Below are 24791 nucleotides of genomic sequence, written 5' to 3' on the forward strand. Positions count from 1 at the left end.
CGATTGCTGCAGCCGCCGAGATTGCAGGAATTTGCACAGCGCTTTGTGGATGAGGGCAAGTGCCTAAGGCACTAGGTGTTAGACACTAGGTGTTAGGTAGCTATTGCTACAGTATGTTACAGTGATTGCTAATTAGACCGTCGGGATGGACAGAAAGTAAATTTTCTTGAAGTCTCTTTAACCTTTTGCAGCTGTGTTTTTGTGCCTTTATCCATCCATGTACTTTGACTAATATCTTGCTCTCATTCTATGACATTTCTTAGTGATTTATTCTTCTTCCCTCTTTCTGTGGTTTGAAAACTGTGTCTGATTTTTGTGAAGTTTCTGGTGCATGCTCTTACTTCTCTCCAGCCTGAGTCAAATCTGCTCTTATATCATGTCAGCAGCCTTCTGCTGATTAGCAGAAGAGACCTATTAGAGTTCAGTGTTCCTTTGTTTCCTGCCTCTTTTCTTTCCCCCTTACCCAGAAGAATTTTTTTAGACTTCTCGGTGTTATTTCTGTGGGAGTTGTGTTGAAGGAGTTTTTGCAGCAGACAGAGGGTTGTGTGGAAATTAGCTTATGAACTAAGCCGTGATTCTCCCTGCAGACCTGTACTTGAGATGAAAGGGTTGGTTCTGTTTGCATTCCAGTTTCCTGCTGCTTTGAAAGACAGTGCTATGTCTCAGAACAGCAGTACTTGCAATGTGCTCCTTCCACAGAAGGGAGGATAATGACCAGTGTTTTATAGATAGGCATGTGGTTCCTCATCTTCCTCTTTAGTTCTGCCTGGCTGAAAGAGTTAGAAATTATCACTGTTAATATTTTTTCCCCTTTCCTGAAAAGGCAATGATAATTCATGCAAAATATTTTGAATTGTACTCTAAATGCGTATCATGGTAAATTCACATATTGGAGTACTATTAAATGCATCTGAAGCTTGTTCTGCATAATCAAATTGCTTAGAGATTCTTATCTTCTCTTAAAGTGCATATAAAGTCTGTACTTCGTGGGTTTAGTAATTCCTTGCTGCATGACATCAAGCATTCCCATTTGTTTAAGGGTATCTTGCTTGTGTAAGAGCAGGGATATAACAGGCAATCAAGTTAAGTAAGGATTAAGGAGACAACATTTGCAGCGTGGGGGAGAGAAAATTCAGAACTATTATGTACAGAAAGGGCTATAGGATCTTCTAAAACAAAGTAGCAGAGAGCACCCATGAGATGTGTTCAGTAAGTTATTGAATGATTCTTTATAGCTTGGCTTGACTGTTAGTAGTGGAATTTTATGTGAGTTCTTTTACTTAAGTGCAGTGTTGATTCTGGCACTGTCTAAGATTAGGTGCTCCTTTGAGCTGAACGGTACAGCAGAGAGGTGGAAGTGAGAGAAGTTGAAAGGAGGGCTTATCTGATTAAGTGGCTTTTCCCTCCCTGCTGGGGAACCCACAGAGCTCTACTATCTATTCAGTAAACATCTTCCTCTGGGTGTGAGCTGTTGGTGATTCGCAGCTCTTAATGATAACAAGGGAGAGAACTTTGTTTTAGATAATCCACATGATATAGGTGCTTGTTGTAAAGTATTTTAAATGGGCATCTGGGGGGGGGGGGGAGCGCAAAAGAATGAGGAAGGAAGCTGTTAAAGAGGAAGGAAGCTTGTTAAATGCGTGTCCTTCTCATTCCTGCAAGTACACTGTAAGTGGTTAAAGCTCAATGATGTAATTGGATTCCTTGGCAGATTTATTTTGCAGGTGGTTATTTTGCATTTATCAACTGTACATGTACCCCATCTTCTTCCATTTAAATGTAAGTCTGAGTGGCAGCATTTATGACTTCTGATTCATGAATAAAATGAGGCAGGATTTATGTTTAAGATTTGGAGATTTAGTTCCTAATCTACAAGACAAATTTTCGCTATGTGTGTTTATGTCTACTTTGCCTTTACAAGAGGGAGAGAGCTAATGGAAGAGGTACCACTTGAACAGGTCTGGGTGTGGGTCTGAGAATGGGAAATGGCAGTCTGGGTGTCATTCACCTGAGTTTTGTGTTTCACAAGAAGGTAATGATTAGTTTGTTTGGTTTTTTTACCTCTGCAATATGAACACTTGTCAACTTTGGTTAACCATGCCAGCAGGAGTTACACAACTTACTTGGAATGGCAGACTGTGCTGGACAGAGGATATCCCTCTGTGAATTTGAGAATGAAGCTTGTAGATGATAAATGCCAAGGCAAGAGTTAATTTAGTACCCACTTTCTATAAATAGAGGAAGTTGATTCATACAGTAACAGCTAGAGAGTACACGAGTATGTCAGAGACTTCACTGTCTTGCTTGAGATCACGAATTTGCTGAATAATGTGGTGGCCAAGCTACAAAATACAGTCTTCTATCCTTAGAATGGAAGTCAGAAAGATAAAATGGCGTGGAAGGAAATTTTTTTTTTTTTTTTTTTTGCTGTAATTGTTCTTTTTCCCTTCTTGGCTCTTCAAGACACCAAACACTTTTACTATTCCAGACACTTCACATGTATTTATGATGTAGTAAAAGATTAGCAACATGTGGTATTTGATTATGCTTGTAGAAAAGAATAGAGCATTCTTTCATCTCAGATAAAGCTGTATCAAAACCCACCAGAATAAGTACTCAGAAATGAAAGGAAGGTTTTTTAAGTGTCAGCTGAACAGAGAAAGTTTCAAAGTTAGAAGCTGCTTGCAAGCTGTGTTGGGTTTTCATATGTCTCTGTAACATGTGACTATACAGTATAAAAAAACATATAATGTAAAGCAGTTACATAATTATTAAAGTGTATATTATGCAGTTTATGATTGTGTGCAGTGTTTTATTAATATATGCTATGGATTGTTATGGAGAAGAGTATTTCAGTTTGTATATATGTTTTATTGACCACAAGTGTTGCTGTTTTGAGACACATTGGCTTCAAATTACAGCAATAAACATGATAGGTGGAAGAATCACAGGGACTATGGCTTGTGTTGTGCTGTCAGTGATAGGGTTGAATGTATCCAGAGCTGATTTTAGGACCATCTCTACTTCTAAATGTGCTAGCCATCTGGACAATTTGTGTGTGGCTTGTTTTATGCTTGAGGTTGGTTTTTTTTTTAAGGGGGATGAACAGATATACATACACATAGGTTTTTCTTTTGGACCAATTTTGCTGTACTGTGAAGATGGTGTCTAACTGCTCTGGTTATTTACTTTCCAGTTTTTTTAGAAATGTTAATAGAATAGGTGTTGGAGGCTGATACCAGGCATGTTAATGGAGTAGGGGAATAGAAATGAGCGTATTTCTTGGCGGATCTGCAGTGGAGTTTGGAAAGTCTCTGGATTGGCAGAGACTACTTTGTTAGCTTTTAAAATAAATAAATTCTTCTGCCAGGAAATAAAAGCTTTACCTTGTAAGTTCTTCAATGTATACCACACTTAAGTAGTCACTTCCAGGAGTCTGCCCAGAAAAATGAAATGTTGTAGCATTGTTTTCTTCCCTGCTCCAAATTTGAGACTCCAGATTTGAGAGGCATTAGTAGATCTTGAAATGTGAGCTGGTAGTTCAAGGGTCTGTTGCATACTGCATTTCAGTGCTAAGCATATTAAAAAAAAAATAAAAATAACCACTTGTCCTAAACTGTTTGCATAAAGTAGGTAGTCAGAAGCATAGCTTTCATTTCTGTCCAGAATTTTTCCTTTGGTTCTAAATTGGTCCTCAATCCAATGATTGAGGATTCATTGCTTTCTGTCCATAAATGCTGATGTTTTGGTAGGAATTGTTTCAACATGCAGTAGCTGAATAATACGTGGTCTCTCTCAATGTGTGTTTAAACTGTTACAGTTGTGTATTTATAGTTTTTAAAATTCTACTCTTAAGCATGTGGAATATGCATGAAATGCAGTTGATGGGCTGCAGTTGAGCCAGGCTGACACAAATGAAATTTCCTCATTATGTTCACAGAGATAATTAGTATGACTTTAAATACTTTTCTTGCTGTTTCCCACCCATGTGAATCTTGACTGAAGATGTTTATTAAAAGTATACACCCCTGTTATCCCCACCTGTAATTGCACTGTCTTGATGCTTTGTAGGTGTCTTGATGCTGTCAGGCTTTGTAGATGTTTAACAGAGGTGATAAACAACGTTCTCAATGGTTTTGTAGGGAATCTACAACAGCAGCTTTGTGTTTTGCACAACATGCAGCTTTTCTGTGTAATTTGAAGTATTCTTTGTTCTGCCCTTTTTCTTGATATGTTAATTATGCTATATTGTACTAGCAAAATGACATTTGGCATCAATTTATTTTTACCATCCCATTTGGAGTTGCATGAGTGGAAGACATCCTGTACAAGTGTCATGTTTTAGAGTTAATTTTTAAAATTATCTAGCTCTTGTTATGTTGCCATCTGTTTTCTACTAGCTTGAAGAGGAAACAGCTGTTGTGAATAATCCCAAGACAGTATTTTTAATAAAGTCTAATAGGTCTGCTTACCTACAGTTTGCATGTGAATCACAGGGAATGACTGTGCTGGCTAAGAGGGGAAATGTGGTTTTGCAGTAGGAACTATAAAGAATTTGGTAAAGCAGTGATGCTGATGCCTCCTCCATTGCTGGATTTGAATACAGCTGGAGAGATCAGCGTTAATGGGACACACTTCACTTGCTATAACCGTGCATTGTCTTGTAGAGGGGCTGTTATTGCAGCTTCTGCCCTTGAGTGCAGTGGTTGGCAGGCAGCTGTGAGCTGACTGAACCTGCTGATCCCATGTGGAAACTACCTCGAGGCCACACCATGCCACCTTCAGTGTGCTGAGCCAGCAGAGGCAATGGCTGTACTTGACTCAGGGAGAGCACTGGAGTTGGAGAGCCAGTGACCCCCGCCTCTTCAGGTGACACATGGAGCTGTATGGAGTCAGGGGTGACGTGCATCAGCAGCTGACACCATTTTGGGGAAAATATTTAATTCTCTGATGGAGAATAAGTGTTTCTGATGGTAAGTAGGGTATGGAAGCATTTGAATAGCTGATTACCTTGATTGTATTTTAGACTTAGTTTTGGTAAGGAGCGAGAAAATTTGTGAAAGAGGTGATGTACTGTATAAGCTTCAATCACAGTGGTGATTCAACTGAATAAAGGGAAGGATAAATGAAAGTAGAGAAAGTTGACTATCGAAGAATGCCTTGGAAAAAAGTTCGGATTGGTTTATTTGAGCTCAAGCATTGCAGAGTGACCAAGATTTGGTACTGTTTTACATAGATTGGCTTTCTTCACTTATTTCCCTTTGATTTTGATAGAAAGACTTTGTTAGGTCTGGAAAACTTTGCTGGATTACTAGTTTTTTTTTTCAAAGGGCTCAACAGTAGAAAGAGTGGAGAGGCTAACCAGCAGAGAGCATTAAGTGGTGGTCAGGGAATATAGAGTTGAATGGAGAATGCTGATCAATTGAACCAGATCTTCCCATAAGTAGACCACATTCTTTTTGTCAGAGACCTTGTTGCTTTTGCTTGAGTCTTTAGATCAGTGGCATTATAGAACAACTCCAGCAAGAGTAGCTGTGAAAAATGAGCCTCTAGTTCAAGTGCTCGAGATTGCAGCCTCAGATCTTCCAGGAGCTTACATCCCATAAACCTGTATGAAATATGTGTCCAGTGCCACGCAGTTGCACAAGCCCTGTCCTGTTCACTCTCGCTGCTGCCGCATTTCTTGCAACAAGGCAAAAGGTCATGGTGTGGATCCATCAGGATCATCTACAGTGTCAGAGCTGATGGCTGCACAAGAGCTGTTCTGAGCTGATGTGGTCTGTTCTGCTTAATGGATTTGTGTAGCACATGAATGTGTGTTTTTGCACCATGTGGGGCAAGATGGGCAGTGAGCAGCCAGCTGGCCTGTGATGGCTTCAAGTGGCTGTGAAGCTGCAGTGTTACTGAAACAGGTGAGGACTGCTTAAAAACTCCCTTTCAAGTCCTGTCACCTGACACAGAATGAGTGTGTTGGGGTACAGGAAAGGAACACACTGACTTGTAATTCAGTTGAAAATCAGTTATACTTGCTTTTGAGCTTTCCTACCAAACTTATGCTATTAAACAGTGTGGGCTGTTTCTCCTGAGGAATATTTTATGTATGCTAAGAAGATATTAGTGTAGAAACCTGTCTGCCTTTCAAAGGAGAGAAGCTTTAATTGATAACCATAAGAACTCTCAAGAAATAAGCAAATAACAGCGACCCAGAATATTGTCACCTATGTAGATGTTTCTTTTGAAGATTGATAATTTTACTTAGCTTTATAGGCAGTTTCTTTGGTTGAATAGCAAACTTGCATTTGATTTCCTTCTTGCAGGTATACGCACTGCCTCACTTTTGAATTTATAATACAAGTATAGTAATTTCAGAACAAGTTAGAGCTGGAAATAAGAAACAAGTAGGTTCTTTTGCAGAAACCCCCATGAGTCAAAAATCTTCAGTATAGGAAAGATCTGCTCTGACTGCATGTCTTTTGAAATAAATTCCTATTCACAAATAGTTCATCCTGGGAAGATGAGAAGAAAGTGTCTTTCTTCGGATCCCATAGCTCCATCGCTGGCAGCAGCATGTTATGCTGTGGTTAAGGCATGGTTATTTGAGATGTAATGATGCTGGGGTATGCAGAGGTGAACTTTGCCTTAGTGGGAACTGTTGTTGGGCTTATGTCTGTGTTATTCTGTGCTTCTGTTGTGTGTAGGTACTCTCTCTCCACTTGAGAGTTCCTTTGCCCTTCTGTTTTGGTATGGAATACCTCAGGCAGCTTCCTATGAAGAGTCTCTTTCCTATCAAAGTAATTTCTGTCACAAGGCATTTTTCTGTCACGTTGCTTTGCAGTGGTTATAGTATCTTTTTCATGCCTAAATTGGTATTCTTTCCATAGTAAAGCCCTTGGAGGCTATTTTTTTTCTCTGAGCGGATGTGACAGCACTGGAATTATACACTACTAACAGTGAGATATTTCCTCTCATGCTTACTGGGAGCTGTTTGTCTTATTGTTTTGTTAAAAGAAGCAGGTGCTTTGTCTACTCCTGCTCTGCGATGGTAAATTCTGCTTTGTGTTGGGTTTCCCCCCTTGTGCTGTTGGACAGCAGGCAAGAGCCTTCCCAGATCAAGGTGTTGATCTTGACATGGTGCACAGGAGAGCCCTTTGGTGTCAGGCAGGTGGGTCAGGCTGGGATGGCTTTGCTGGCCCTCAGCTGCAGCTTCTGCATCTCTCATGCAGCTGCATTAGCAAATACTGTAATGCATTGCTCCCATGCAGCCTCATCTGAGGGATGTGAAGTTGCATTTTGATTATGAAGTACTGAGAAGGATGGAGTTTGACCATGGAAGTTTGCTGTGTGACTGAACTATTCACAATCACAGATGGAGTCTGCAGCAGAAGCAGGGTGGAATCCAGGTGTTCAAACAAAAGAGCCAGCTTGTTGCATGGGGATGGAACCTTCTTGCACAGAACAGCTCTGCTATGTGGTATTGCTTTGTGAAAATAAATGCACTGCTTTTGAAAACTATGTGAAATGAGCAAGGGGTTAACTGAGGCTGAATGAATGACTTCCCATTCTTGGGTGATCTCTGCAAAGAAGCATTAGTTTGTTTTGGTAGCCAAATCTGTGGCATATTCATCCCCATCCCACAGCATTAAAAGTTATGATTACAGCATGTACGTGGATTTGTGTCCATCTGCTCTATGTAACTTGTGTTCTACCCTAAAAGGTAAAAAAAGGGAATATTTGTATCCGACAAATAGTCCTTGGATGGGCATGTCTATTTATGTGCTTTAACTTTGGCATCTGGTTATTGTAAATGTCTGTGAAGAACTTCCTTACAGTCTGTGAAAGTGTGTGATATAATCCAGAAATCAACTTCATTTTACACTTGATTATCAGAAGTATTCCTTGACTCCAGTCTCATGTTCTTTTGCAAGCCATGAATTTGCACAGGGGTTTGAGAAGATTATTTCAAAGCAACTTGATATTGTATATGTATAGTTTGGCCTTTAGATACCTATTGACACTGGCTGCATGTGATAGCATAGCTTCATGTGACCCTCAATAAATATGAAAGGATTTATTGCTTTATATTTTTTGAGTTTGAGATAAAACTAGTACATGCTGTATCAGCAAGAAAAACATGATTTTCTCACTTCTGTTGGGCTCTGAAAAAGATGAACTGTAAGTTGATGCGTGTGGGTAAATTATCACTTTTTGCCTGCTTGATGTGTTCTGTAAAGTGCTGATGACAGAGTTAACCAAGGTTTTGTGTATTTTGGGCTTTTGATGACTGAGTAGTTGCACCACATAACTGTGATTCAAAACTGTGAGTTTGTTTACTTAAATGTGCGTTGTCCGTTTTGGTTGTTGGGCTGAGGAATAAGTTTGGTTGCAGTACCTTCACCTGTGTGTCATGAAAGCAAGCCACTGTCACCAATTAGCTGTGTTGGCTCAAAGACTGTGCAGTTGGATCTTGGTTTGATTTGGCAAAGTTTTCAGAATGAGACTTCTAAATTAAGATTAACACTACATTTCAGTATATCTTTTGTATTGCATTATGTTTAGGAATGCTGTGCCTTTATGCTTCCATCCTGTCAAATATCCTTTACCTACTCTTCTCTTTTTAAAGCTAAATCCTCCCTAATCATATATTAATATATTTGTGTAGGCTTAAGCATTTTAAGAAAATGCCTTCTTTGTTGGTACAACTCTCATTACTGCTGGACCTCTGCAACTGAGGCAAAGTCAGAGCAGGTTTGTGCTGTGTTAGACAGAATGATGGAACTGAAGATCCATATAACAATAAAACTTTGGGAATGTGTTTTGGAGTGGTTGCCAGATACTCCTCTTGTTCATGTTTTTGAATTCCTTCTGCATTGACAAATTATTTCTGCTTTTTCACTAGTAATAAGTATGCAAAAGTATTTAACACTTGAATACTGCACAATCAGTGTGACTTTACCCTGTTTTCTGCAGCCAAAATTACTAACTTGTAAACTGAAACCAGAAGACTGAAAGAAAGCCAGCATCAATTGAGTTTCATTATATTAACACTTTGCATAATTTAGAAAAGGAAAGTAGGTCACTTTCCATTTTTAATACCCACTTTATACTTTGCATAAAACCCCAACAGGATTGCAGACAGTTCATGCAAAGTTATATGTTTCTCTGTAAATACAAATTTTAATCGTATGAGTGATTGTGGAAATTGCAAGGGAATATTGTAATTTTGGCTCAGACATTTCTACAGAATCTCAGCTGCTTCTATCAAGTGGTGTGTTTGTAGAGCACACATTACACAAACTTCTGAAGTCTGTAGTTTTGATCCTTGCTTGTAAATAAATGACTATATTCAGATTCTTGGTTTTCTGCAGTGTTTTTCTGCAGTGTTGTGCCTGTGTTATCTATACTCAGTGCTGAGGAGTGAAGAAGTAAATGTGTTTTCTCTTCCCATAGTTACTGAAGTTGGAAGATCAAGCGTTTGGTTCTCATCACATTGCCTGCACAATGAGTCATGCTTTCTTCCTTAGGTTTGTTCCTCAGGCCAGGATTCATGTGATGTTCCCCTTCTCTGGGCAGTCAGATTAGTCACTGTTTGAAGTCCTGTTTAAAAAATAAATCACACCACAGGTTGTTGCCTGTTCCCCCACTGCTTGCAGTTGGGTTCAGCAGTGTCATTATAGTAAAAAATATAGTCATGGTAACTGACATATTATTGGAGTCCCACTGAAATTAGTCTATTAAATTCAGGACTCATAGTAACTAGCAAAGAATTGTCTATAAGGCAGATTAATTGTAAGTAATTCAATGTGCTGAAATACATCTTGCTCAAACTTGACTTTCACTATACTGTTAGGAACAAAAACTACATTGCAAATATACTAGTGGCTTGAACTTTGTGAAACCTATAGATTTATAAAAGCAGTGGTGATAACAAAAGTTGTTAACACAGATGGTATACTGTCATGGTACCTGAATCAGACTTTAGTATTTAGGGTAGAAACTGGAAGTATCTGATGGAGCTGAGGTTTAATGGAGGTTTTGAACAACTTTAGGACAGTAGCAGTTTCTAGTCCCTATTATGTAATGTACTGTTAGGAAGGCTCTTGAAATTCTTTATCCTGGTACTAGAAGATTTTAGGGATGATGCTTCATTGTGGGAAGTAGCAGTTTGAAAGACAAACTAATGCAGAAAATGTCTGTTGACCAGATCAGAAGTAGGAAGAGAGAGGGGAAAATATATACACTGCGGCTGTAAACACATAACCCAGATGCTGCTGTTAGCTGGCTAAACTCCAAATCTAGTCAATAAACAACAAATTATGATTCAGTAAATGTGTTATGTTCATGGCCTGAATCCTTGTACACAGGAGTCTGTCAACAGTAGATGTTAATGCAGGCATCTAAATTGTGCAAAGTATTTCATCTTATGAATATGCCCAGGAGTCATGTCTGGTTTGTGCCTTGAGAGAAATTAGGGTTATGACACAGCAAAGGATTGGAAGTTGCTGAAATAAATGGTTATAAGCTCTGTTACAGCTTATAGATGAAAACGTGAATACAAGGAAAGATGAAGTAATGTTCCACATTAAACTTTGATTCTGGTTCTTATGAACAGCTTCATTTTTCATGTTGTAAGTTGTTAACAGTTTTTTTTTAAAGGAAAATGCTCATGAAGTAGGTGGAGGTGCAGACCAGTGTGGGAGAAAATGGGAATATCTATAGACATCCAAATAATGGTGTTTTGGGTGTTGTTTTTTTTTTTTTTTTTTTTTTTTTTGTGAAGGTTGTTGTGGTGGTCTTGTTCTGTCTCTAATTTTCAGATGATTCTCACAGGTATCAGACCCTCACAATCATTACAAATACTAGTTCACATTGTTAATTTTCCTTTCATTCTGTGTGGGACAGATCTGTGTGGTGACTAAAGAGATATGGATTTTGTGGGTATGGATGAACAGCTTATAGGCAATATCCAGCTTCCAGAAAACATTGTCAGACTTGGAAAATACTTAGCCTCTAGGAGATTAATGACAACCAAAATTTAATTTTGAGTCTTGCTCTTATTTCTGTGAAAATATCCACTGGAATAGAACAGACTTGTGTTGCTGTGAAGTTTGTTTAATCCTGCTGCATTGGCTTCCCCTGGAAGACAACATAACCGTGTATTTTGGCATTTACTTTGTGCAGAGATGAGTATTTTAGGTCTCGCTTACTGTGAGATGAGGACCTGATCCTGTGACTGCAGATGAAGCAAGAACAAGTAAATGCTTAGGTATTTGTGCATGTGAACTTCATATGCTTGAAAGATTCTTCCCCCAGCCACCACCTGGGACACTGGGAAATTGGATGGGAGAATTCTTGGTTGTTTTTTTTTTTTTTTTTACAGTTCATTTTGCTCAGTGCTGGTCATTCAAGTCCCTTATACTGCTCTAGATTTGTGGGTAGATCTTTATAGCTTGTTTTTAAAGTAAACTCATACACTCTTAGCTTGCAATTTGCAGACTTTCCAAGGCTTAAGGCAGTGGTAGTTACCATTGTCATTTCCTCCATAAGCTTAGGTCAGTTTGTCTTCATCTGTATTTTCAAAGTGAAAATTTTATTTCAACAAGGAGCTGGAAATGCTGTGCTGATGAGTTTTCTGAAAAAAACAGATACTTGTTTAGTAAGCCTGCTGACACGGTAAATGGAATGTTCAGGATCTTGGATGATGATGGTCCAGTTCTGTCAGTGTGTGGATGTTCTGGCAGTAGCTACTTCAAGAAATTCTTGGGCCAAGCTGTGAGGTGGCTGTAGTTTAGGTAGTGTGGCTTCAGAGCAGGGGCATGTTGTCCTGTTACTTGGCATAAAGAAATCAGTTGGTTTGTAGATCAGGTGCAGCATATCCTTGCATATGTAGATGTAAGAGTTTAGCTGCACAGCACTGCAAGCTGGCAAGTGGTTGTTTTGATAGTCAAGCTCAAATGCTTTTTGGCAAGATGTTGGAGGGGGAGATGCCATTGGGTTTGCTTCATTAACAGATCTGTGAGCTAGCAACAAGAAATTAGCATAATTTATGTAAATGCTTGTGTATTGTTGTCATGCATCTGTGCAGTACAGGCTAATCAATAATGAAACAAATTTTTTAAAGTCACCTATAATCTTATCAGGCACCAACCTTAATAATGTTCAAGTGGAAATTATTTTTGTTTTACTCTACTAAAAAAAGTGTTACATAAATAAAAGCCTGGTAACTGAAGTAAGACAAATACTGTGGATGGGTTTGATAATGTCCTAATCTGAGAGCTGAGTTTGTAACATAGCATTTGTCAGCCACCTGAGACTATGGTTTGAAAGGTATGATTTCCCTTTTTCATTCAAAACCCATTGATAAGCATGTAGACTGAGAACTGGTTATGATCACACTTCTCTTAAAGGGTTTCCTTTTATCTTGTTCTTTAGTGCAGAGGATGCTTGTCATGTGTGAAGAAACACATGATGAATAATTAAATGGGAAAAAAAAATGTATCTCATTATAGGAACATACCTATTTTCACTGTTCTTGAAGAAAGACTCAAGTAAAGCAAATTGAGGAGATAGCAATGCCTTGTTCTCTCCCTTATGAGATTAATTTTTAATTGTTTTTAATTACAAATTAATTTTGTAATAGAGTGTTTTGGAAGACACTCTTTTCTCAATTCATTTCTAAATCCTAGATGGTTTTTAAGATTACCTTGAATTTCTCTGCTCAAGTTCCCCCAGTTTCTCAATAGCCAGGTTTTATTTTGGTTTGAACACTGTGGAGCCAGTGGACCAAAACTGAACCTGATCTAAACTTGATCCTATGAGACTCTGCTTGGTGAAGATATTTCTAAATATGTAATTCTAAAGCAGGAACCATTGTGGACAGTGGAATCATCAGGGGAAACAGTTATAGTTTCTTAACTGGACCACTAAAGCTTTGGCTGTTCAGCAATTATTCCTTTGGTGGGTTTGTACTTTTCATGTTACTCTACTGTAAAAATTTTTAGTGTTGCTTGTTGTGATAGAAGTGATTAGTGTCCTGGAAGAGGGAGGGCTCACTCCTTTTTCATTGCTGGTATTTTGTTGTTTTTTTCCACACTGTTGCTCTTTGATCTACAATTTAAAAAAAATTGGATGTACATAAATAAAAACTGTCCTTGTCTTATTTTATGTTGATATGATATTTTATGATATTACTTTAAGTTTTGTCTGTGAATAATATAAATGAAAGTAAAAATACTTATTTCTACAGACATTTCTTTTTGCTTATGCTGATGTTTTTGAGAACAGTACTTTCGTTCCTTACCAATGACTAGGTTCCTTACTACAGAGAAACAATCTTAAAGTATGCTAAAGTACAGAGGCTCTCAAAAGGGAGCACTTGTTGTTGGATTTTGTTGTTTGATGTTGTAAATCACTTGCTTGTATTTCCTGTATCATACTGTTTTTCTAAAAATAGCTGAAATTGCTCGCTGTTTGCTCAGTGCAGCTCCATGATGGAATAGTCTGTTTAAAGTTACTTCCTCTCAGCTACTCTGCCCCTCCTGCAGCCTGAATCTCTCCCTCATGGCCTCCACAACAGATGTTCAGTGACTTAAACTTTGCTGAGAGAAGGTCTTTTATAACTTTAGGAAGCTGATATTTGTTTTTAAAAAACTACCACCAGACCAAGCAACTCCCCCTCACAAATGCCCCATCTCGGAACAAAACCAGAAAACCTGAGAACTGCACAAGCCACAGTCTATACAAAGGTCATAATTCCGAGGCTACAGAACAACTTGTAGCCAGTCCCTACAGTTCAGAAACTGTAGGATAAATCTCACAAGTCTCTATCAAATGCAGCTAGGAGTTGTGTGAGATGTCTTGATGCAAAGTACCACCTTCAAAACACAAGATGGATGAGAAATAATATATGTGGAACTTCGTGTCAACACAGATAAAGACAGAGTCTAGCTAATTCATCTGTTTTTCTGCAGAAATATGAAAAAAAATCACATCAAAGCAACTTATAATGCTGCCCCCAGAATACCACAGGAAAACTGAATTTAAATGTGAACTCCTTGAGAACACCTTTTTCCTGGCAGTATCCTACTTTAAAATAGTAGAATACCTTCAAAGTATCCTTTTACACGGAATAGCTTCAGTCTTGTTAAAAAGCAGCTGGACTGTGTATTTTTTTATTTTGTGGGATTAAGTTACTATTCTAAGGGGATCTTTAGAGAAACCTGATGCCTGCTGTTGACCACAATATTGGCAAGTAGCATGCAACTAGTTATTCAAGAGTTGAGGAAAATTATGCTCCTCCTCTTGTACAGACTAAAATCCTAATTTTGCAAGCAGCTCTCATGAAACTAGCTTTATAGGCGTCTTTCCTCTCAGTCCTGGGATTTGATTAACAGCCCTGGTGCTGTAAGCACTTAAGTACTTAAGATCATGACAAGATCTTTTGAGCCTTCTCTCTGTTCATTATTCTTATGAGAAAAGTAAGACTGTCAGCCTGCAGCTTCTCATTGCTATCCAGTGAAAATATCCTCAGCTGCTTCTGTTCCACCCAGAAAAACAAAGCAAGATATGTGAACAGTTTTTTGGAATTTCAGGGCTGCAAAAGGAGAAATGGAATGTCTGATCACATATGTATAGGAAAAGGGGAATTTGGCTACTTGCCATTCTGAGTGATAGGTCCGAGTCTGTTCACCATGCAGGCTGTGTCTGATTAGGCTTAGCAATTGTTACAGTGGATAGAAAGGCCTGTTTGCTGTGCCAGAACAGGCTCCAGATCAGAGAAGGATCTGTAGGAAGGTTCCTAACTGGTATAGGAGAAGTTTAATTATGTGAGGGGAAAGGAGGTAGTATAGTACTATGGCACTGGGTGTACTGTTGGATAATACAGGTGGGATTTTAACAGATAGCAAATGTTCCTGTCACTAGGCTGTGAATAGAGATATCAGCTGGTGCTGGTCTTCAGTTTCATGTCAGAAGGTTTGGGGTTGATGCTCTTTCCCTGAAGCCAAGAGGGTTTCCACAGGATACTCTTGTCTAAAAAATGATAATTAATGTAGTGTGCTTCCCTTGGTGGCTGCTGCTGAAGCATCGCTGGGGTGTTGAGGCTGTGGGATGGAGCTACTCGGGGGGTGTTGCTAATGCCCAGGTCTTCAGTTGTGTTTGTTTGAGAAAGTGCCTTCCCTGATAACGTGATGACCATTTCACGTGGAAAGAGGCTGGTAGGCAAGGGCTTTTAGATTAAGAACAGGTCATCTAAAAATCTCATTTTCCAGATCATCAAAATCTCTTCACAGATGGCTATTTTTGGCCTGGTTTAGAAATCTAATGCAATCTGTCCCTCCATGAGAGGAAAGTTGTATGTATGTGTGTGAACATAAATGCTAGTGGTCAAGGCAAAGAGATTGCTGGACAAGCAGCATTACTAGCCACATCAGTTTTAAAAGAAATAATTATTTTTGATATATCAATTTCCTTTTTAGATACCTGATTTTCATGCATTTTCCTTATTTTTAGGCTTTGAGAATTATACATGGATGTGGAGAGAAAAGAACATTTTTGACACTTGGCATGAATTGCTTAGAAAGTGTTCATTGTTTTGATTTTACTACAGAAGTACAAAGGAGCACTAAGCTACTTACACTGCTCCATAGTTGCATGCTGGGTACACTGGTTCTTGGAACTTCACTTTTAAAATTGATTTTATTTTATTGCTATTTTCTATTTGGACTGACAAAAATTAATTCAAACTCTATTTTCTGAGAGGTACACACAGTATATCTACATACAGGAATAATATACAAATGTAACCATCTATTCTGCTTTCAAACATTACATTAATGACATATAATTATCACATTAGCTGTTCAGTAACAAAATTGGTTTCTTATGTGGATGGAAGTTTTTCATTTGTGACTGTTTCAATACTAAAAGGGATTTTCTCAATATATTCTTCCTGAGCTCTTGCAGGCATATCCCTCCCCAGTCCCCATCTCATCTGCAAAAAAGATGATCTCCTTTATGTGCAAGAAAATGAACTGCTTTCCCTGCATTCAACATAAATGCAATTGTTTCTGTTCAGTTAAAATTTAATGTATAGGCATGAAGTTCTAGGTATTCCTGTGCGTGTTAGTCAACATTGAGTGGTATTATATTTCTGTTTCAAATAAAATTAAGTATTAATTAGAAACTTGCTGTCATCTTGATATTTTACATATATGCAGAATTTTGTGCATGAGTAGCTTTTTAGCATAAATTGTGGTAATCAGAGGTCTGGGTGTACATGCATTTTCCCTTTTCTGTTTTTGCTTGATCTGTGGATGTTCAAGCAATAATGCTTTTTCAGAAGAAAGAAAACTTGAAAGGAGTGCTTGAGATAATTTTGCAAGATTTCCAGCATTTCTATTGAGATAGAGAGCTTAAATGAGAACAGGAGGAGCTTTTCATTCTTGACGTACATTGCTGCTCTGCTTTTGTTCTTGAAATGCTTCCCTGCAAGCTTCTTTGAAGAGTGTTTTCCTGAATATAGCAAAAACAGAGTGGATTATTGTGGGTTTGGATACGATGCCCTTTTCAGATTTTAGGTGTTTTTCTTCTGTACTTAAGTCTTTCAGCATTCTCCCTGAAGTCAAATGCTCTGGCATTGAAAGCTCAGCTACTTTTATTGGATTTAGTTTTTGGAGGTAGGTTTCTGCTTTTTGTTTGTTTTCTAAAACAGTTTAAGAAATGGTTCTCTCATGCCATCATGGTCAAATATGTTGCTGCTAGAAAACAGCAAGCTAAATCTGTTAATGCATTATAAAGTCTTTCTTAATGCATTCAGATTGGCAGATGTGTGCTGATGACCCAATATTTGGCAGCACAAGAGCGGGGAATTTGTTGCAAAAGGTAGATATAATATGTAGCTGTCATGTTGTCTTTGCTTTTCAGAAAGTTGCATCTGGGGAAATATATCAGAAACAAAGATGACACAATGGCAAGTATCTAAATTCAATTTAAAATACTAGATGCTTCAAAAAAATTCAAGTGGAAAAACCCTAAGGACATGTATGCATATATTTGTTTATTCCTAGAAGCATTTTCAGATTTTTTTTTAGTTTTTATCAGTTATGCTTCCAGTGTCCTTCCTTGCCATATGTGTAGGAGAGATCTTTTTACTTGCTTTCCTTTTATTGCCAATGTTTTAGCAGAGCAGGAATATGCAACATTGGAAAGAACAAGGAAGATGAATACAATTTCGAGTTTTTCCTTCATCTTTTTCCAGCTTGTTTCATTCCCTGAGCCTGGCTCAAGCTAAACTATGTGTGCTGCTGTGGTAGTTTATTTCTGAACTGTAGCAACCTTGTAGTAAGTCTGAGGAGAATGGAGAGAAGATAGCAAGCCAGTGACATATTCAGAATTGTACAGTCTTTTTTTAAGGCATGTCTAAAATACCTGATGTTAACTTTTCCGCAGCTGAAATCAGCTTTGCTAGGTTTAAGTACTTAGTGCTAAATTGAGTTTGGCGTGCAGTTAAATTAGGACCCATGTACATTGGAGGTGCAGGGATAGAGGGAAAAGCTATTGCAAACTTGAACAGATTATTCTGCTCTTGTGGCTTCAAATGGAAGCCTTATGCTCCAAAACAGAGTGTTTGTGTAGTCTAAATTGTCAGGGTCTTAGACATCATAAGAAACATTCAATTTCTTCTTAGTGGAAGTAGAAAATTGAAGGTTTTAAAGGCACCTTTCTTCTGGAAACCCTCTCCAAGTTCTCCAGTGTACAGGTGGTTCACATATATGAAGAAGGGAGGGAAAAAAAAATTGGAGTTGGCTTGTGAAGATGCAATTGATGAAGATGTCTCTTCTACATAGGTCAAGTAATTAAATTCTTGCCCAAAATAAATGATCTCATCAGCTCTGTTTTTTGAGAAAATGGAAATGGTGCATCACTGTATCATGCCTTAAGGGTTTTTTTTTTTTTCCATTTTATTGGTAGCAAATACAAAAGAATACTGATCAAATTTTTCTTTTGTCTTGGAGGAATCTAAAGAGCAACTGAAGCTCTAACAGAGTGTGTTTGTTGACTTAATGTCTGGCTAGAGAGCTGAGTCTTTAGCTGTGCTTGAAAGCTTGATACATTTTTCTTTCTCAACTGCTCAGTGCTGTAGGAATCTAAACAGCCATTGGCTGCTGCTGGTGTTGGGAGGAAACAGTATTTTCTTTTGTAAGCTACTCAAGTCAGTGACATGATTAATATATTGGGTTGGTCAATTAATTCTTTGTTCTGGTCTCCATGGTTTTCCAAGGTCGTTTTCATTTTGAAGAAAGAAATTACTGTACAATGTCTTCTCTCTCTATCTTTCTTCTCTGCACTTTCCAGCTTTGTGATGGTGGTGACCTTTAATTTGCTGTACAGACTATGCAGGCAGCCATTTTCCAGTGATGCTAAATGGTGTCTTCTTTTACACTGCATTTAGATTTCAGTATTGTGGGCTTTCTTACAGTAAGTCTTTTAAGAAAGAAGAGAACTGAGTTTTCAAAATGTGGTTCTTAGAGTACTTGACATAACTATTACCTTTAAGTACTTAAGTGAATATTGTGCGCATCAAAAAAAAAAGGAAATCAAGGTGGAAAGTAGAGATTTGCTTTCATGTGATGCATTAATCTTGAAATAGGAAGTGGAAGAGTGAATAAAAAGGGAAGCTGTGTTACTGTTTGGTTTGATTTTGAGCTTGAATATTGTGTGTCTTTCTCTTGGAAGAACCGTGAGAACTGTGCGCCAGCCCTGGAGGAAGACTTCCTTATCAGTCTGCTATTGAAATGCTTCCTGTTGACGCTGTCTCTCTGGGGAACCGTACCCAGTTATCCAGGAAAGAGGCTGGTCTCATGTGACTGTAATGGAGAAAAATTAATAGGAATTTGATTGCTTGGGGGGAGAGAAGAAGGCCTCTTGGAGGCCTCAGTCTGTGTGACAGTAGTGCATTTGATTTGAACTTGAACTCAGACTAACGAGAATAAAACTTGGAGGTTTAGTATGGCAAGATAGACTTTAATGCAGACTGAGCAAGCCATCAATAATCCTCAGTATATTTTTGTCTAGAGCTGCTGCAGTTGAACTATTGCTAGCACTTCAGCTTAGTTTAACACCACACTGAGTGTGCCAACAGATGTTCCAGCCACACCTTCAAATTACAGTGGAGACAGCTTTTTTTAATCCAGTGTCTCACAGCTCTGAAGGAAGTGGGAAGAAGCTATCGAGTTGTATCAGCTGAGTTGAGAGAACAAACTTATTTAGAAGAGCTCTGAAGTAAAGCATTACTGTCTGAAACAACAGTTTCAAGTCCCTTTTTAGTGCCTCTGTATATGGTCCGTGGTTAGCTTCAGAAAACATGCACATCCAGTCACCCATATACAAGCCATTTTTGAGAAGTGTGGTTGTGTGATGTTTCCAAGGGCATGCCATGGGTCAGTTAGCAAAAGTGTGTGAATAGTGTGCAGAAAGAGATCATAGGCAGGAAAACATGGAATCCTGTGTCATTTTGTGCCTTTCCTTAATAGCTGAGGTTGCAGGTTGGCTCAGCATTTACTTGCTATGCATCTTCAGTATTTACAGGCTCGTGCATCACATTGACGTGGGACAAATATGTCTTTACTGAAGATAGGGTTGAAAAAAATGAGGTGGTTCTGTCACTAGTACGAAGCTATTTGGGAGCCAGAGACTGGGAAACAATGTGTCTAGGAAGGTGCACTTCAGCTGAGCTGCAGCGATTGGATAGAAAGTTACATTTGTTCCCATCATTTAGAGTTTTCCTTGGTACTGACAAACAAGCCTGTGTTCCTTGGCCTGTGCAGTTTTAGATTTACTCACTATATTTTTACCAGGACAGAATGACCTAGTGCCCATGCTATGTGCTAATAATCTCCAGCTACTGGAAGAGTGACAGTAAGTAAGACCATGAGCATTGCAGACATACATGTAGGTCTGATTTTTGTCTCTAGAATTAAATAACTCATTCATATAGTGATACATATTTTAGCAAAATTATGAGGGGCATTGTCCAGTTTCCTGTTGCAGAGTTCTGATTTCGATTAGTCAGCCAAGGAAGTTTGGTGCTTGGCTTTGGTTGTTAATGAATATGTGGAGGGGAAAACTGTGGTTAAGTTCATGTTTCATATGCTTGGGTTTGGTAGTCTCTTGGTTACTCTGGGTTCCTCAGTCCTGTCCTTTTTGTTGTTGTTAATTATAGTACTTACTTGTTGCTGTAGTTTTGAAACAAATGTTTATTGTGAAGACTATTCATGACTTGCATGGTACCTTTGTGTAAGGACCTTAGGCAGCTTCACAAGTGCTAATTATCTTGTCAGAGTGCTTTGAAGTCCAGCCTGTGATCTAAGGCTGTTGGCTGTAACTGAAGTGACTGTTCCGGTCTCCACATCCCTGTTGAGTGGTGGAGCTGTGATCTGCACAGCTCATTTGGTGTGTTCTGCTAATGGTTTTAGGATAAAATCAGTGGGCTGTATTGAAAAGCTTGGTTGCTATGTTGTGTGGTGTTCTTGGTATCTTAGGGGAACATTGATCAAAACCTAAACATTGTATGGAAGGAGATAGTCTGCAGCCAAATACATGTAAATAAATAGGATGCAACAGACAGTTGAGTTCTTAGCTGAGCTCTAAACCTGGTGACTGTCAGGACCTGCTGCATTGAAAACAGGAAACTGCTGCAAAGTTTGATGGAGACTTCACATTTGAGAAGGAAAATACAATACTTTGCTTTAGCCATGTTGCTGTCAGTGCATTAGTTGACAGATGACTAATTTATGGAAAATATTTTAATATGGTTTTTTTTTTTCTTGTCTTTAGGTGAAGCCAAAAATCTTCCTACATATCCGGGGCCAAACAAGATGAGGGATTGCTACTGTACTGTAAACCTGGACCAGGAGGAGGTTTTCAGGACCAAAATAGTGGAGAAGTCATTATGGTAACACATACATATAAAAATGTTCTGTTAACTCTTCTCATTATCTGCTTACTAGGTTTGTTTAATATTCCAAAGATACTTTCTTGATGGAAGAAGAGAGGATGAATAGGATTCTTCCTCCAGGTTTAAAAACACTGGTGGTAAAAACAGTAATGTCATGATACCTACCAGTATTAAAGGGGAAAATGCCTTTGCCAAGGCATCCATATTAATTTTTTCCCCAACCAGTTCTTCTTTCTTTGTACTTCCTTAAGCTTTTAAAATCTCAGTTTAGAAAAGGTTCACTTAACTCCATTTTGCATCTTTCTCGGCTTAGAATTTTGCATTGGTCTGGCTGCCCTAGGGAGTTAAGAATTTTATTTTTTTCCTGTCACGAGGCTGTAACTGAAAGGAGAGGTTTGAACATAAGATGCCTATTTGATTATCTTGGACACTTCCTATGAGACTGCAGAGGTCAAATGTAGAATGAAAGAAAAGAAGCATGTAGCTAAAGTTAAAATGCTTTCCTCTGGAAATCCTTAGACATAAAAAATGAAGGGAACTAGGCTGGGCATATATGTACATTCTGGTAAGCAAGGTTTTTGTTTGAGTGGAGAGGAAAGAAGCAGCAAGGAACAATCAAGTTCATGACTCTTATTTTAAGAGATAACTCTCACCCTTTTCTCAATTTGAGTTATATATTAGGAATTTGCTATTTGTCTTATTATTGAAATAATGTACTTCAGGAAGTATCTCTAGACCTCACTCCCAACTACTCAGAAGTACCTGACACATTCCGGAATGTGAGTGGGATTTATTCCTGTAAGTCTCCTTAATTGTTCTTTCACATTAATTTTTGTCATCTTTAAGCCTTGGTGTTTTTGAGTGATGATGCTAATGCTCTTTTATTTCTGGTATACAAACAAAAAGCAAACATTGCTCTGTATGCCTCCTTCTTCCTCACCTGACATGTAGTATCCCTATACCTAGTATCCCTGAACCTGTTGGGTTTTTTTTAAAGTGATTTTGTAAGTTATATACTTTTTTTCGTTGTTGCTTTTGGGATTTTTTTTTTTTTCTGGATGATCATTAGTGCTTCACAGGGAGATGGAAGATAGGAAGTGAGGATATGTGAGAATAGTTGATGTCATTTCCTTGAATTAATCCAAGCATTTTCTATTGAAAAAATAAACTCTTGGTAATAAAAATAAGCAACAAGTATAATTCCTTCAGTGGGAAAAGTTGCATCTTTTTTTAGATTGTCTTATAAAGATGAAGAGGTACACTGAGGCTGTGCAAAATTGGAAAGTTTCTAGTTTCCTGACAAGACTAAGTTCATTTTGTTAATTGAAGCAAATTCAGGGGAGAACTGAGCAATGATCAGAAGTCTGGAAAATATAAGTGCTGAGGAAAGATTAAAATATTTGAGTTGTTTAGCCTAGAGAAGAGAGATGAGAGTAGACTTAAAAATGTAGATAAAAAAATTAAACAAAAGAAAAAAAAGGCCCCAAACAGCCCTTCTACCAAAACAAAACTTTGAGAGGGGAGGAACTGGTCTATCTGTCCAGTATGGCTATTGCAAGTAATTATGAACTCAAATTGCAGTGGAGAAAGAAGTTGAGGCTCAGGTTAACTGTGAAGAAAAATCTCTGCTAAAGGTTCTGAAGCACTGGAGTAGATTTTGTTGTTTTTTGTGTTTATTGCTGATGGCTTTTAATAGGTTCTGTATGATCAGTCTCAACTAAATAATGAGGATCTTCCAGGTTTGAAACAGTGGTGGGACCAGATGACCTCTCAAAATCCCATTATGGACCTATTTTCTTTGATCTAAGGCTTGACTAAAGATGGTCTCCTTCATCATTCTTTCTTTTACTAGTGAATTCCTGTCTTCAGTGGGAGCCTGCCCTTCTTCCTGTGTGAGCTTCTGTTTTCAAATACTAATTTTAAAAACTTTGCTGCTTTTACAGTCTCTGAATATTCGCTTACAGACATTGATAGCAACTCAGTTTTGCATTTAGCCCTATAGGTATTTCCCTGTCTTTGTTTCCTGGGCCATAAAAGAAAGGCAGACAAAAATCCCGAATACATGAGTAGCAATCCTGGGATGTCTTCCCAATCTGTGGGTAGGAATTGCTCTTACTTTGTGAGACAAACAGCTACTTTCTTTCATGACTGTGTTTACATCTTTTAAAACAAATGCATACATAGATTTCCAGAAGATGTTTTTCAAGTGATACCAGACCCTACTGCATTTGCCTATTGTTTTTGTGGGATTCTGGGATGAGGAGCCAGTCATGCTATTCCATTATTTAATGCTTGTTTACAGATGGATTTATCCCATGGAGTTATTGGGCAGGTGAGGCTTATGTGCCCTATGGGCCGTGTAATTCCTGTGCAGCAGAGAAATTCCTGCTCTCGTGTACGGTGCTCCTTTGGCAGGCACTTGCCAGTGTAATCATGAATTGTGCTGCTCCATTTTTCTGAGGTATTGCTGCAGCGATACACAATGTTTGCGAACAGGGATGTGAAGCTGGGCCAATGCTTGACTAAATTGAGTCCTCCCTGAAATGCTGCGTGGCTGGGTGACACAGCTTGACACAATTCTCTACAGTTTGAAGGAGAGATCACTGTCTCTGGTCTGTTGTTCATACCTGTTTTCTACTTCCTGTCACTTCATGTCTGGCACAGGACTGGCTTACTATAAAGTTTTAAGAATTACTTGTATTTTTACTGATGCTGGTAACTCCCTCATCTTCCAAAAAGCTCAAAAAATTATTTTCATGTAGTCTGTAGAAAACAAGATGCTTTGTATGAAAATCTGAATTAGGAGGTCTTTCATATGCAGCCCTAGCACTACTGATTCTGGAATGATGTCGTCTTGTTCAGATTTATCCTGGAGAAGCCCATCTTTGGCAGCTTTTCTGAATGTTTTTTTTCTTTACCTGCATGAAAAAGCTGATACAATGTCTTGTGTAGTTGGGAATTACTCTTTCTCCCCTCCCCACTCGTTTCTCACTTGAGCTTCTTTAGACTTCTACTAGGCATTGCATAAATGCATATTTTTCCATGCAGGCCTGCTCCTGGTATAAAGCTTAAATAGAACTAGCAGATGGAAAAAAGGAAGCAGTTATCTCTCCTTCCCAGAGGGACTTGGATGAATGTCCAATTCTGGCTTGCTTGGAATATCTGTTATAGAACCTTCAGACTCTGACTCATCCTCTCCTGTTTTATGCTGGGACAGTGTAAGAAGTTGCCTCCCTGAGCTTTGTCCTAATCTTTTGCAATGTATTTTCTTTTTTTATTAGTCTGTGGCTGAGGCATGAGAAGACAGCTGAGAGCAGTAACCTTTTAAATCAACAATACACGAATCATTCAGAACTCAAAAGAATTGAACCAGCACATCCTGTTGTCCAGTCAAGTGCCCTTACCAGTGCTCTGAAGAGAATATCTATGAGCTTGATACCCTTTATCTAAATTTGTGTCTCAAAAACTGAGAGGAGCCAGCATGGTGAATCTTACCTTCTCTGTTCAGCAGTCAGGTGGGGCTCATAAATTACAATATGGAACTTAAATCATTCCTGCCATCCAGCTTCTTGGCTGCTGTTAAACTGGATTTTGGACACTGCTGCCTTGTGCTGAAAGATTTTGGGGGCTGCTGTGATAAACTTAGTAGTGTCTGACTGAAACAAGTCAGGGGTAGGTTACCACTGGGGCAGGACTTCCTACAAAGCCACAGAGCAACGTGAAATTGATCTGGGTAGTTTAGAATCATCCCGTTTTTCTGAGGATCTTTGGGCAAGAATAGTGAATATGTGAATTGGTCAGACCAAGAAATCCAAGTTCTCAGGGAGAGAATCTTGAA

At 38.5% G+C, this 24791-nt stretch overlaps 1 protein-coding gene across 4 annotated transcripts in view; it reads left to right on the plus strand.

Moving 5' to 3' along the window:
• The window catches only part of RASA3 (RAS p21 protein activator 3), a 129612-nt gene that overhangs the window by 16838 nt on the left and 87983 nt on the right, over positions 1 to 24791 (plus strand). For all 4 annotated transcript variants that reach the window (XM_072933245.1, XM_072933249.1, XM_030279399.4 and 1 more), the window contains exon 2: positions 20833 to 20950. In XM_072933245.1, coding sequence (XP_072789346.1) covers positions 20833 to 20950 — 118 coding nt within the window. The remainder of the gene's footprint in view (positions 1 to 20832; positions 20951 to 24791) is intronic.

This window comes from Taeniopygia guttata, chromosome 1, assembly GCF_048771995.1.
Source record: "Taeniopygia guttata chromosome 1, bTaeGut7.mat, whole genome shotgun sequence".
Classification (NCBI taxonomy): domain Eukaryota; kingdom Metazoa; phylum Chordata; class Aves; order Passeriformes; family Estrildidae; genus Taeniopygia; species Taeniopygia guttata.